This window comes from Manis javanica, chromosome 14, assembly GCF_040802235.1.
Source record: "Manis javanica isolate MJ-LG chromosome 14, MJ_LKY, whole genome shotgun sequence".
Classification (NCBI taxonomy): Eukaryota; Metazoa; Chordata; class Mammalia; order Pholidota; family Manidae; genus Manis; species Manis javanica.
The window spans coordinates 51,665,727-51,679,411 of record NC_133169.1 but is presented as its reverse complement, the minus strand read 5'-3'; the positions used below and the strand labels follow the sequence as shown (position 1 = coordinate 51,679,411).

The 13,685-nt window shown below is 40.3% G+C and overlaps 2 protein-coding genes across 7 annotated transcripts in view; both read right to left on the bottom strand.

Annotated features, from left to right (window-relative positions):
- The window catches only part of MEIKIN (meiotic kinetochore factor), an 83,268-nt gene extending 79,493 nt beyond the window's left edge, over window positions 1-3,775 (bottom strand). The window contains exons 1-3 of the mRNA XM_073221620.1: window positions 3,163-3,775; window positions 2,638-2,725; window positions 932-992 (exon numbers count right to left, since the gene is read on the bottom strand). Coding sequence (XP_073077721.1) covers window positions 932-992; window positions 2,638-2,725; window positions 3,163-3,536 — 523 coding nt within the window. The 5' untranslated portion in view covers window positions 3,537-3,775. The remainder of the gene's footprint in view (window positions 1-931; window positions 993-2,637; window positions 2,726-3,162) is intronic.
- A 3,251-nt stretch (window positions 3,776-7,026) lies between these two features.
- ACSL6 (acyl-CoA synthetase long chain family member 6) overlaps window positions 7,027-13,685 on the bottom strand; it is a 54,164-nt gene continuing 47,505 nt past the window's right edge. For all 6 annotated transcript variants that reach the window (XM_017675365.3, XM_017675366.3, XM_017675368.3 and 3 more), the window contains one exon: window positions 7,027-10,616. In XM_017675365.3, coding sequence (XP_017530854.3) covers window positions 10,479-10,616 — 138 coding nt within the window. In that variant the 3' untranslated portion in view covers window positions 7,027-10,478. The remainder of the gene's footprint in view (window positions 10,617-13,685) is intronic.

Below are 13,685 nucleotides of genomic sequence, written 5' to 3'. Positions count from 1 at the left end.
GCCCTTCATATCCAACTGCCTATTTGACACTGTTCCTTAGTTATCTTAAAGGCACCCATAATTTAATATACTAAAAAAAAAACTTATTATCTTTCCTTCAAGATTTTTTTCAGTGAATGGTACCACCTCACATCCAGTGATACAAGCCAGAAACAGGTGTCATCTTTGACACTCCATCTCCTTCACTCTTCATTTGCCAAAATCTGTCAATTTTACTTCTTAAATTAACCATCAGATATGCCCACTTCTTTCCATTTCCAAAGTCATCCCTCAATACAAAATACCATCATTTCTCCTCTAAACTACCACAATGGTCTCCTAACTGGTCTATTTGGGTCCACTCCTGTTTCTTTCTACACTGTGGCTAAAGGACTATCATTCTCTAAAAGTCTTCAGTGGTTTCCTGCTGCTCTAAACATAAGCACCAAAATCTCTGACATGGCCCGCAGGGCTGTGCAAGGCTTCTCACTGTCTGTCCAACCGTGTCTCATTATCATATTTCCTCTTCTTCTCTGGGCTACAGCCACACTGGCCTTCTTTCACTGAAGCTGTGGTGCTCAGTCCTTACGTTCTCTGCATATGCTGTCCCCTCTGCCGGGGCTGCTCTTTACTCATCTCTCTGCAGAGTTAATTTCTGCTCTTCATCAGCTCAATTAAATTGCTATTCTCTCATGGAAGCCTTCCCTAATCTCTCCAACTAAACTCAATTAGTCACACTTAAGCCAATCTCCCTTCTGCAGCACTTACCACAATTTATAATTTACTGGTGTGTGCTTTTAAAGGCTTTGAGGATGAGGTCCAGAGCACAGCCAAAATGACTGACCTTGGACTAAGAGAAGGGCACCTCTTTCACTGAGATGGGAAGATGGGGCAGAGCTACAAATGGATGCTTTGTAAGAAAGTTGAGGGGATTCACATCTGACAGACTTACCTGATAGTAGGTCAATATTTGACGAACTACTGTCAACCTGGAGGCCATCAGTCACTGACTCCTGGGTGAAATAAGAAGTAAAAGTAGAGCACAAATTATGAGATTGAATATTTTTATATTATAATATTATATCACATTGATTTGGCAATTTGAAAATGAAAAACTAATGCCAACTTTGTAAATCAGTTTCATATGTGTAACAGATTCTTTCAGCTTATTGATTACAGATGCAATGATATTTAATATTAAATCTAAAGATAAATACTAAAATATAATATCGTGAACATATCTAGGGAGTCAACAGTATACTAGTCAACTAGCCACTGTGAGATAAGCCAGGAACTAGAAGGTAAAGGTGAATGTTTTTGTGATCCACTAAGCAGGAAGGGCTATTTTTCCTCCAAGTATGAAAACAAAATAAATCAAAAGAAAAGATTGCTAGTTAAGTTTAAAATACCATAAATTAAAGACAAATATGGAAATACTTGTTACATGTGTCTGTAAAAGTATAACTATCTTTAATATGTAGTGATACACATTTCACAAAAAAAGAAACATAAGGAGCCAACAAAATGAGAAAAATAAAGTATTAAAATTACTAGCATTCAAAGAATGGGAAGTGAAACAGCATGCTACTTTTAATCTATCAAATGTCTTTTTTAAGTTTCAGGCAAGATGGTGCCAACTGGCCAACATGAATCAAAAACTTTAAACATGATCTGACAGACCCTTGATCCACTGCAAAGTATTTGTGTTTAGAATAACAATTAGAGATACACCAAAAACCTTCTGAAGTGCGATGTCCACTAATCCCTACAACAGCAAAATCTTGGAAACAATCTCAATCCTCCAACCATAGGAAAATAGCCATACAATTTACATACATCTATTTATAAGAAAAAGCACTTTGCAGATACTAAAAATAATATTTTTGAAGACTATTTAATGGTAAAGGAAGATGCAACAAGATAATTTGTAAAATAAAAGCAGAGCAAAAAAGGAATGAATGAAAAGAAATATATGAAAATTAGAAGAAATTTTAAACTTTTTTTGCAGCCTGAATCGTCTACAAGGAACACTCAGCACTGTTAAAATCTGGGATAAAAGCCTTTTAAAAAAATGCCTTTTGTTGAAGCTGCCCTCCCCCCAAAACAAGTGACAGAGGAATAAATAAACTACAACAGTGGAACACAACTATTAAATTTAATGCTAATGTCAGATGAGTCATAAGCAATGTTTAAAAATCTATGATTTTCTCCAAACTACTGCTACCCATCTTTAAAATACTGTACAGAATCCATATTAAACACAGTAGATCAAGAAGTTATATAATAGTCCCATGGCAATGAATCCTGTTTCTAGTTGTTAGTATAAAGTTAAATGAAAAACTATGAAAATAGCTTTAAAATGTTTAAATATAAGGGAGTTACTGAGAAACGTTTTAAATCTGTGTCACAGAAAATGAGCCAATAATGGACATTTTTTGTCAAAGGAAAGAAAAACCAGAAATGCATGGCTTTGAATCTACCAGAATCACAAATTCAAGGCCCTGTCTAAAGACACAACATCAATGTTTAGCAAAACACTTGAAAGCTCTGTAGTCTCTACTGAACGAAGATCACATTCTACTTTCATCTCAAGTTACATCAGGTACTCCTGGTCTCTACACTAAGTGTATCCAAGGACCATAGCAGAAACATACATACACTCAAAGGAGCAATCTTCTCATCCTGGGTCTCTTCACTAGTGTTATTTTCATTCAGGCTTTTCTCTCCTGTAACTCTTAACTGAGTGCTAACAAACAAACAACATAATTAGTTTGCACTGTCTGGACTTGGCTCTCCACGTCTGTTCACTGTTTACATTGTCCAGACTCTGAAAGGCTCTTTGGGGACCTGATTAGGAAAAAGTAAGGACCAGAGTGGGTGAAAGGTACTAATACCCAATCGATGCTATGAACGCTTTCCTGGAGGTTTTCTTCTCAGTGGCTTCTGGGTAACTTGGCAAGGTTTCCTCTTTTTTCCCTTTTTCTTTTCTTTTAAATAAATCTTTCTGAATCAAATTTCTGGGCCTATGTTCTGAGAACGAAATCAAAGTAGTCTATCTATTCTCTTTGCTGAGAGGTAGTCTATCTATTCTCTTTGCTGAGAGGCTATCAGCAGAAAATTAGGATTGAATTTCCGAGAAGGGAGCCAGAAGGTACTGGGGCTGTCAACTCCGTGGCTACGCACCTTGGCGGCCCGGACTGGCTACCTCCCTGCCCACTTTGCTCCGCTTTCTCGGCGATCTTCGGCAAACCGCGCGCTCTGTCATTTCCTTTCAGGGCTGAGAAAGGGCGGCATGTTTCAGGGCAAACGCCCTGGACGTCAGCCTGCGGGACTCGGGGGGCCCTGGGGCCGAGGCCCCGCCGCCCCGCCCTGCGCGCCTGTCCACTCCCGGTGGCGCTCCGCAGGCCGGCGCGGCGGGGCTTCCAGGGGACGGGGAGCCTTCGGCCCGGCCCTGCGGGGCCCTCCGCCGTCGCCGGGAGCGCGGGGTCCGGCGTCGGGGTTACGTTGAGCCTGCGGCTGGCCCGCTTCTTGCGGGTGTAGACCCGTAGCGACCACATTGCCACCCCACCACCAGGCCTCGGGGACTTGTGGGCCCCCAACGGCCTGTCTCGTTGCCTTGCTGAGGAAGCGAGCCTCAGCCGGAGGGCGTCCGGGTCCGGGGGCGAGTGCGAGTGCGGGAATGGCTGGAGGAGCCGCCCAAGAAGAGAAGGCGAACTTAGGGGGAGCAGCAGGCCCTCCTCGCCGACACCGAGGCTGGACTGCAGCCGCCCGCCGGGCTCCCGCCTTTTTATCTCGGCCCAGCTGCGCAAAGGCTTCTGGGATATCGGAGAAACGCCCGGCGCCGCGAACTTGGCGGTGAGTTGTGCCCATTGGGCGCAGAGGCAGCCTCCTCGCCCTGTGCTGGAGGGACGCTTATTGAAAAAAGCTTTTTTTCTCATCCAAGGGGCTGCCCTTTTGTTTCTCAATTTTCCCGTCGGTCCGATGGACCCAACAAGCACATGCTCCTGATGCCTTGGCCGCTCTTCTTATCAACACGCAGTAAGGCCCTGGTAGTGGAGTTTCAGGTCTCTGGGCACAAGGAGTCTAGCTGGGGCTCAGCCTGACTTGGTGCAGCAAGGTCAGAGAGGAAGGAGAGCACGTTAAAGCAACAGAGAGTGTCTTCCTGAGCAGTTTCAGTCCCTAGGCTGCCAGTTTCTTAGGGGTGGGTGTCGGGGGTGGTCATGGTACTTGAGAGTCTAACCAAGCATTTGAAGATCTTGGGTTCCAGGAGGTTTTTTCTTAAAGACAAACAGAATCCGTAGCCCCTGCCCAGGAGCTACCTCCTGGACATCTGGGCAGCCTTGTGGTCAAGGCAGAGAAGTACACATGGACTCCACTCCTAGTCCCTAGGGTGCAGCTCCTTTGCTCCAAGCAACTGGAAGGACTTAGGACTGATGCCCCTCTCTCTGTAAATCCAGGCTGAGGCGTCTGGCTCCATCTGATAAGCATATTGTGCACATCTTATTTTAAATATGGCAGTTCACATTTAAAAATGCATTTGTAGAGATGAAGTTATGAAAACTCAAAGACTTTTTCTTTGATGCTCTGAGATACTGTGTGTGACTATAAACACATATAGAGCCACAATATTTTCATAACAAAATCACTCTTATTTAAAATCTGTTCATAGAAAGTCACTTAGGACCACCAATTTAATATATAATGAATCATTAAAACTTTGTAAAGAACAGAAGATAAGCATTCTTACCTGATGAGATACAGTGCTCTGAGTCACTGAATCAACACTTAGCACCTTACTCTGTGTCCGCATTGCGGTAGGTGATTCACCTGGGGATACAGGTGAATTAGAAATGGCTCTTCAATTAAGGATCTCACAGGTGTGTTGTAGTGCAAAGCAACTATCATATTTCAACATCCTTTCTTTAGTAACATCCCTAATGTGCTGACAGGCAGTTTCTAGCTTACAAGCCAGGTCTCCAGGTTCCCCTCTCTCCTTTTGGGGGCTGCTGTGAAAAAATACTTGGAGTTTTTAAATGACCTCTGAGAGGTCTGGTCCTGGAAGCCCTAGGTCTAGAAAGGGAAGAAACTTTGAAAAAGGAAAACAGTGTAAAGCAAAAGCTGATCTGCCCTTTGGTGGCCTCATTCCCTAGAACTCTGTCTCACTATACTGAATTACACTCACTGAAGTGCCATCAAGTAAAGATTTAAGGGAGTTAATGCATGGGGTTCCAAACCTGGAAATACCCTTTGGTATGATTTCTTGAGTGAAAGGGGTCCTTAGAGATGATCTAGTTGCCTCCTCATTTTGCAGCTGAGGAAACCACAGCTCAGGGAGGCTTGTTATGACAGATGGTTGGCATAGCTGGTGTGGATCACCAGGCATTTGGCTGGTGTTCTTGTTATGCTCCCATTCCTCCTAACATATGGCTGGAAAAGGGATGTGAGGACAAGGAAAGGAGCCTGAAGCCCTTGGTAGCAAAGGGAGGGGAAGGACCTACAGACAGACTTGGTCTGTTTAAAGCTTCACCTAGAGCCAGCCTATAAAAGCAGAAGGAAATGTGTCCCCTACAAAAGGGTGAGGTAGAGCAGAGACATCTCAACTCAGTTCTCTTATCACATCACCCCCATTCCATCCCCAAATACACACATGCTGGTGCAAGCATTCAGCCATGAGTGTTCAGTTGAACTCCCATTTCCCTGTTGCATGGTTGCACTATGTAACAGATATAACCAGACTCAGAATTCTATCAGTGTTTCAGTTCTGTCTTGTGATGGGTTTGACTAGGTTTGGAACAGTCACAGACATGCTAACTTCCACTGGAAAACAAATGCCAAATTTCGAAGAATTTTGAAGAAAGCTTTTTGGAAAACAGTTCAGAGGTTTAGGATTCCCTGGAGCCCAGAGGCTATCTTTCTGGATGTTTTCTTATGGAGTGGCCCATGCAGCAGCCTTATTTGTGGCACTACAGGCTCCAGGGTCCACCTGAAAACCAATGTCTCTTTGCTTAGTTGACAAGAATTGGAAAAGTCATGACGATAGAGGAAATGTAACTTCAGGCACTGTAGTCTCAATGCTGTTAAACATACAGAAGAGGGCAAAGGCAATTTTCATTCAATAGACATTTCCTGTGCATCCACTGTGGGCCAGACCTCTGTTCTAGGGCAGTCTGAGTGGGAGTAGGGCGTAGGGAAAATCAGCCAGGCAGCCATGGGCAAGGCTTCTCAGAGGAAAAGATAGTTGATCTGAGTTTTAGGAGCTGAATGGTAGGAGTTAGACAGGAGGAATATAATAAAGAAATGGCATTCTGTGAAAAGGGAAGCATATGTGCTACAATGGAGGCACAGGAAAGCATGATGTTTTTAGGACACTACAAAGATAGTGGGTATGATTGGAGCCAAGGCTCCATGGGGGAAGGGCTGGAGAAGGGACCCTGTGTGCTGAACCAGAGTCTGAACTTTATCCTGGCAACTGGGAAGTCATCCAAGGAATATTAAGCAGGAGAGTGGCATGATCAGATTTTCGATTTAGGAAGAGCGCTCTGACTGAAATGTGGGTGGTGAACTTTGAGGAAGCTGGGGTGGAAAGAGGAAGACTAATTAAGAAAGCCTGTTAATACTGCAGACAGAGCACAGGGGCCCCAACTACATGAAGAGCTGTGAGAACGGAGAGTCAATACATAGAGAAGGCAGAATCTGCACTACTTAGAGGCGGAATGTACCATTTTAAGAAAGCGTACCCTGGGTAAAGGACATGGAGATACTGTTTAAGGGCCATCATGATGGAAAATTTGGATACAGTTATTTCTTCTAAAAATATAAAAATGATTTAAATTCAGGACACATTTGGTAATAGCAAAGGAGAGTGTCTCTGTGGGGACCATAAGTCTTTGGAGTTTGGGGACCCTTACAGAGGATGTAGAATATGCAAGCTAGTGATACAGCTTGATATCATGTTTACCATAAACATTATGATCACAATGATCACCAGATATACTTACACCACGGCATTATGTTATCTAAGTATATAAAATAGTAATTATAAGCAACTTTGACAAATGAAAAATTTTTATTGTTTACAAAAGTTTTCATAAATGCATTTTATATTTGATATGCATGCTGTTATAACAAAGCAACTAAAAATATAATTACAATTAAGATACTTTTAAGCATATTTAAAAGGTAGTATCAATTGTTAAAGACTGAAAGAATAAGCAGTTCTTCAAAAAATGTCCACCTTTCCCCCATGCAATTGTTGCCATGACTTAACAAGGAAAATTAATCAATCAAATGAATGTTTAAAAGCCACTGTCACCTCATGAAAACCTTTTCAGTGTGGGACTAAGTTTAGAAATGCCTGCATTCCAGGTATTTATCTATTGCCTCTGAGTTATAACCATTCATGCATTCTAACTGAAGAGTTTCTCATTTAGGGCTTTGTCCTCACTTGAATGCTAATCTCCCATTCTTGCTGCAATTAATTGTAGATTCACAGAAAGGACTGTGCAGCATACCTGACTGAAAATTCGGACTACCAGGACCATTGATTTCTTTTCATGTATATGCTTTCTTAGAAATAGGCAAGAAAAGATAGCAAATTAGCTCAACATACAGTTTATCAGTTTTATACATGATTATTTGTTCTTTTTTTCCTGAGATAGTAAGCAAGTTTGTAAGCAGTCTATTGTCATGCAAAAATAAATTTTTTCATTCTTTACATTCATTTCATTTTTTTGTATTCTAAATAACTGTATCACATTTGTGCTTTATACATCTGAGAAAATAATAATTCGTTTTCTTTACTGCAGAAAAATAAAAGATTATTGGTTCTTTGATGGGTAATACAATCAAATTAAGTGCTGGCTTCAAGTTACTAAAACATCACGACTACAAAAACTGCAATTTCCAGTTTTACCTTTTCTCATGCTTGCAGTTTTACCTAAATTTAGAATGAAAGGTCGACTTGTTCATATGCAAGAGTCATGGTTGTTTATTTCTTGGACTTCTCAGTTTGTGAGTTTCTAATACATGGTGCTAGGCCTCTATACACCTGGTCAGTTTCCTCTCTCACCTGGAGGGGAATCACAATATAAAGATGTCTTTTATGGCAAAAGGAAAAAATATTGCTGTATATTCTATTTTATAACATACACGAGATTAGTTTGTAAAATGTGAGAATTACTAACACATTCGAATGCCAAACAAGTAAGTAGTCAAACATTTAACCCAAGAACATACTTATGCTTAAGTAATTGGTCTGTTATACCTCTAGACTTAAATCAGATCTTATGTCCATGATGGTAAACATCTGAAAGTACATAGACTTTTCTATATTGGTTAGAGAGAAATACAAACTTTTTTTCCACCAAAATAAAGTTGGGAAATCTGAAATAAGGATTTTTCCATTAATACATATTGTTTCACTTCTCTTTTATTAAAAAAATTCAGTGAAGTTGAACAGAGGATTAGATACATGTACATGTAAAATAGTTAATGTCCACTGTTTACTCTTCTCAGCACATCTGTAGCGACCTATTTATTGGCCCAAGTGTGATGATTTTTGCATAAAAGATAGGAAAGTTAATAGAAACAAGATCTTTAAAGTGAGGGAAAAAACTGAAGTTGGCCATAATCAATCTTATCTAACTACTGAGGTATAAATAGAATCAAAATAAGTTTTAATTTATTTGCTTATATTACATTGTTCAAAATCCTTTTGGAAACAAATTATGAAATTGTAGTTGAGTGGAAGGACAATGGAAAACAGCTTCATTTTTCTTCAAAATATGAAGCAACTTGCCTTTAAAACATTATGTATATCCAATTTAGGTATGATTTTCTCTTATTTAATCATATACATATTAAATATAAAAAAATAAATGCTATATCGATGTGGCCTTGGACATTTGCAGAATTTGTTTATTCAGAAATGCCTTTAAAAAACATGAATAGAACTAGCTCATTTACTAAAAGTCAAATTTGTTAAGTGTAAGCATTGGGTCTGCGGAGAGAATACAACAAATGAATATGTAAAAGATTGCATAAATACATCAAGTGAAGCCGGGGTCCACTTTTGCCAAGCCTGAATGTAACTGTATATGCAGATTCATCCAGTAGTAAGACTGTGATTATGTAGTTTTTAATCAATACAATTTATTTAAGTTTGAATTTTCTTCAGGGGAAAGGAATGTCTGGGCTGTGAACACTGACCCCTTCTCTACAGAAGAAAACACTCACAGATGGTTCTTCTGCAGAAGTGTGATCTGTAGCTTGGAACTTGATTGCTGTCTGTGCTGGGCTTTAATTATATGAAATATGTCTAAACACATAATGTAAGAGAGGATGCTTCCAAGGTTAAGCTTAGAAGTATTTAAAGATTTTATATTATCCTTAAGGAGATATTTCTCTGTAGTGGACTTAAAACAGTTTTCTAGGGGTATTTTGAAGAGGTTCTTCAAAATTATGCTGTTGAAAAATTATTTTATTTGTAATTAGCATCCCCTCCTCCCTACATCCTGCCTTGATAGTCTTATTGAAAGAAAGTGACATTGTTCAGAATTATAGCCATACTACGTTTCCCAGGCCTGGCATGGTCATATTGAGAATGGAAGATTGGAAGAAGCCAGCAAGGAACATAAGTACATTAATTGCTGCCCACCCTGAGAAATAATTCTGGTTTTTTTCTCCAAAGTCTTCCCCAAAGGTCCCTACATTGTAGAGTCTACAGATATGTTTTAGAATTCATGTGGTAAGAAGTCCATGAATATTCACACACTACCCTTGAAGTAGTTACATATTGCATTTTTTTAGGCAGCTCCTGAATATTTTAATGGGCTTAACAAATGAGACAATTTACTGAAAGTTCTTTGTGGATTGTTATGTAAATATAACATTTCTCTTAAGAATATCTGAATTTTCATTTTTCATGAATAAAAGTAAAAATTGGAGAGAAAACTTTCACATCAATAAAGATTGTCATGTTGAGAGAGTCTGACGATATGTAGAAGTGAGTTATGCTTTGTTTCAGCATGATTCTATACACCTAATTTTAATTTTTTAAGTCTGATTTCATTGAGATTTTGACAGTCAGTTTCTGAATGAGGTAGTCCACATTGCCCTAGCTATTCACTGTTTCTGGTTACTATTCCACAAATTAAGTACAGTATATCAGTTATGTTTTTCCTTTATGTTTAATAGGAGTTCTATGAACATTGAGAATATATTACTTTTAGTGGTACACAGTTCTTGAGAAGAGTCTTGATTTTTACATTGCCATTGTGATATTTTTAGCAGCTTGTTACAATGTCATTTTAATAAAAAATAAAGTGTACTCGGTGATGATAGAGAAAATATTGTTAAAGACATCTTGGGACAGGAAAAGGCTCAGTCTTAAGGTCACGTGCTCATTCTTTTTCAGCTGCATCATTCTGATTCATTACTTTCAAGAATAACTATAGTATCACTACACAGTCCATTATGCTGAGAAGCACTTTCCTTGAACTTCACATGGAGACTGAGTAAAGCTCTTCTATCTGCTTTTTGAAGTACTCTCTCAGCTCAGGTCTCTTGGCCTTGAGTGTTGGTGTCAGCAAGCCATTTTGAACTGAGAACATGTCAGAGTGGATGTGAATGGCTTTAACCTAAAAACCAAATGCAGAATACATCTTTATCAGGAATATAACACAGCATTTATAGCATACACGAGAAAGTAAACAGGTATGTGGGAATAGATATATATCGATATAAAAACACTATGCCTAATTAAAAGTCAAAACTATGTTAATAACCTTTTAGCCTATTGGACATGTTTGAAAGCCACTGTTTTTCCTTCTTATGTCATCATTTGGCCAGTCAACAGAAATGCATTGGTTGCCTACTCTGCACCAGGCACTGAGGGTCCGTCCACAGGGGAATCATAAGTGCCCTGCCCACAGGGGGTGCACATGGGTATCCAGCAATGCAGACACACAGGGAACTCCTTAGACAGCGTGAGTGTGCACAGGATAGACGGCACCTCACTCAGCTACGGGAGGGTTGAAGGAGGAGCAATCAGGGAAGCCGACCCAACTCAGGTGGGTGTTAAGGAATGAGTAAGAGTTAACCAGCAGGGGTGGAGGTGGGTGGAGAAGGGCATTCTAGGCAGAGGCAAAGCCAAGAACAAAGCTATGGGAGAGTGTGAGAAAGCAAACCCAAGCGGTTTCTTGTAGTTACATAAAGTAAATGGGAAAGAGGGTGAGAGATGAAGCTGAAGTGGTAGACGGGACAGTTCATAAAGGAGCTCAGACTTTATGCAGGATAGGAGGGGGCGACTAAAGGTTTTTTTACAGGACAATGATATGGAAGAACACACATTTTAGATAGAGCTCTCCAAAAGAAATATGAAAATGGTTTTTAAGAACATTAAGATCGGAAGCAGGAAAACCAGTCAGAAGGATCTGGCTGATCCACAGGAGAGAAGATAAGGGCCAGTGGTACAGACAGAGACAAGCAGTTCTAAGAATGATGCAGATAAATGGGCAAGACATAAAGAGCGAGGCAGTCTCGAGGACTCTCAGGTTTCTGGCTTGGATGTCTGCATGGATGATGGGGCCATTTGCAGGAGGAATATACTCTCTAGGGAAGCATGATGAAAAAAAAGTTTTTCTTTTATCATGTCTATTAGAAGGAGGTATGAAGGAATCAGACTTAGCATTCACATTCCTAATTCCATGAGGCAGACCCCAGTCTTACCCACACAGTCTCTTTGCACAGGTGAATGGGGGGCCAGAGAGACAGATGAACTAATCTAGGAGGGCCTGGACAGGCTCCTCCAGGTGGGGCTCCAGCTGAAAAGACCACTGTCAGTTCTATGAGAATTTTATGATCTGGGCTTGAGCTGAATCCTGGAGTGACACTATCTCCAAGAAATTGTATCCTGACTGACAACTAAGTCAAAATTCAATGTTGAGATAGTAGACTCTATCATTAAATAACAAGCAGGGTTATGAATTGCTATAATAGACTTTTAAAAAGTATCAATCATCTACACTTCTGAAAGACACTGTCATGGACCTGAGGCACAGAGACAGAATGTGAATACAAATGCCACTTGCTAAACTTTCAGGCCATTTGTCCCTACATGCACTCTATTCAAAGAGTTGTTCTAAAATGCAATTTTGAACTGAAATAACACCTTTTCTCAGAATCCACTGGCAGAGAAGCCAATGTAGAACCAGTAAGAATCACACGAAATCTTAATTACTTACTCTCTAGGGATGTGACAGACCTTCAAAATTTGATTCAAATATATTTGTGAAACACACATATACCTTCATTTCTTGTTTTGTATGATTGCTATTTATTGAGCAACTGTTATGTTTTAGGTATTGTGTTAGGCACCAGGGATACAAAGAACAAGATACAGTCCCTGCCCATGTGGAGCTTACAGCCCCAAGAGAAAGGCTGCACTATGGCGCTGCTCCTATAAGGACAAACAGACAGCACTGCCGTTGATACCCAGTAAAAAAAAAAAAAGCCATTTGCTTTCCCAGTACCCACTCCCTACTTCTTCCATGCTAATAGAACCCTGATTAAGTTTGAGGTCAAATGGTCTCTGTCAATCATGACGATCCTGTTCCCTCATTTCCTAGCCTCCCTTGCAGCTAGGAGGTAGCCATGAGATCCATTTTTGACTAGTGAGAAGGGAAAGTTCTTGCTTTCTTATTAAAGGTTCAGACATAGCTATTTCTACCCACCCTCATTTTTTTCTTCTTTGAATATGGACAATGTCCAAAGCTATAGCTTTAAGTGATAAGCCACTGTATTAAGAATAGAGAGAGAAAAAGGCAGAGCCTAGGTCTTTGAGGACCCATATCTGCACCAGACTGCCGCTCTTTGGTCTTCCTACATGGGAGAAAACACACAAACACACCCTATATGTCACTGTGGGTTTTCTGTTGGAGCTGAATGGATTTCTGATACAGCACCCCCACCCAGGCTTGGGCAGGATTCATTGAAAAGGTCTGTGTGAGTTGAACTCTGACAGATAAGTAGGCTTTAGCCAGAGGAAGATGGCAAGGGGAAGGGGGAGTCCTTGTTATATGGCCTGAGGAGAGGAGGGTGCTCCAGGCAGAGGTGCATGTGCCAAAGCACATCTGGGCATTACAAGTGTAGGCTGAAAGATATGGTACAAATGAAGAGAGGGCTGAACAGACAGATGGGAGCCAAATTATAAAGGATCAATATGTCAACATAGAGAATTAGACAAGATTCTTTAAACAATTTTTAAGCAGTAAGAGACAGACCCAGAATGGCTCTTTGGCAAGATTTCTATGTTAAATAAATTGAAGTGAGGCAAAGGGAAACTGGAAGACTATCTAAGAGACAAAATTGATGGTGATTCACGCTACAAAGTTGGCTGTGGGGATGGAAATAGATTTTGGAGTGTAGAAAGGACAGGACTTATAATTTGGTTGGTAAGTGGTAAACAGGTAATAAGAACAGCTTCTAGGTTTTTGCTTGAGCAGAAAAATGAGGAGGAGCAGAAAGATCCTGCAGTAGTGAAGTATTCATGTTAAGTTTGAAATGCTTCTGAGACATTTCTCAGAATCAATGTATGTACCACCTCACACCCATTAGGATGGCCATCATCCAAAAAACTGAAAATAACAAGTGTTGGGTGAGGACATAGAGAAATTAGAACCCTTGTGCACTGCTGGGGAGACTGTAAA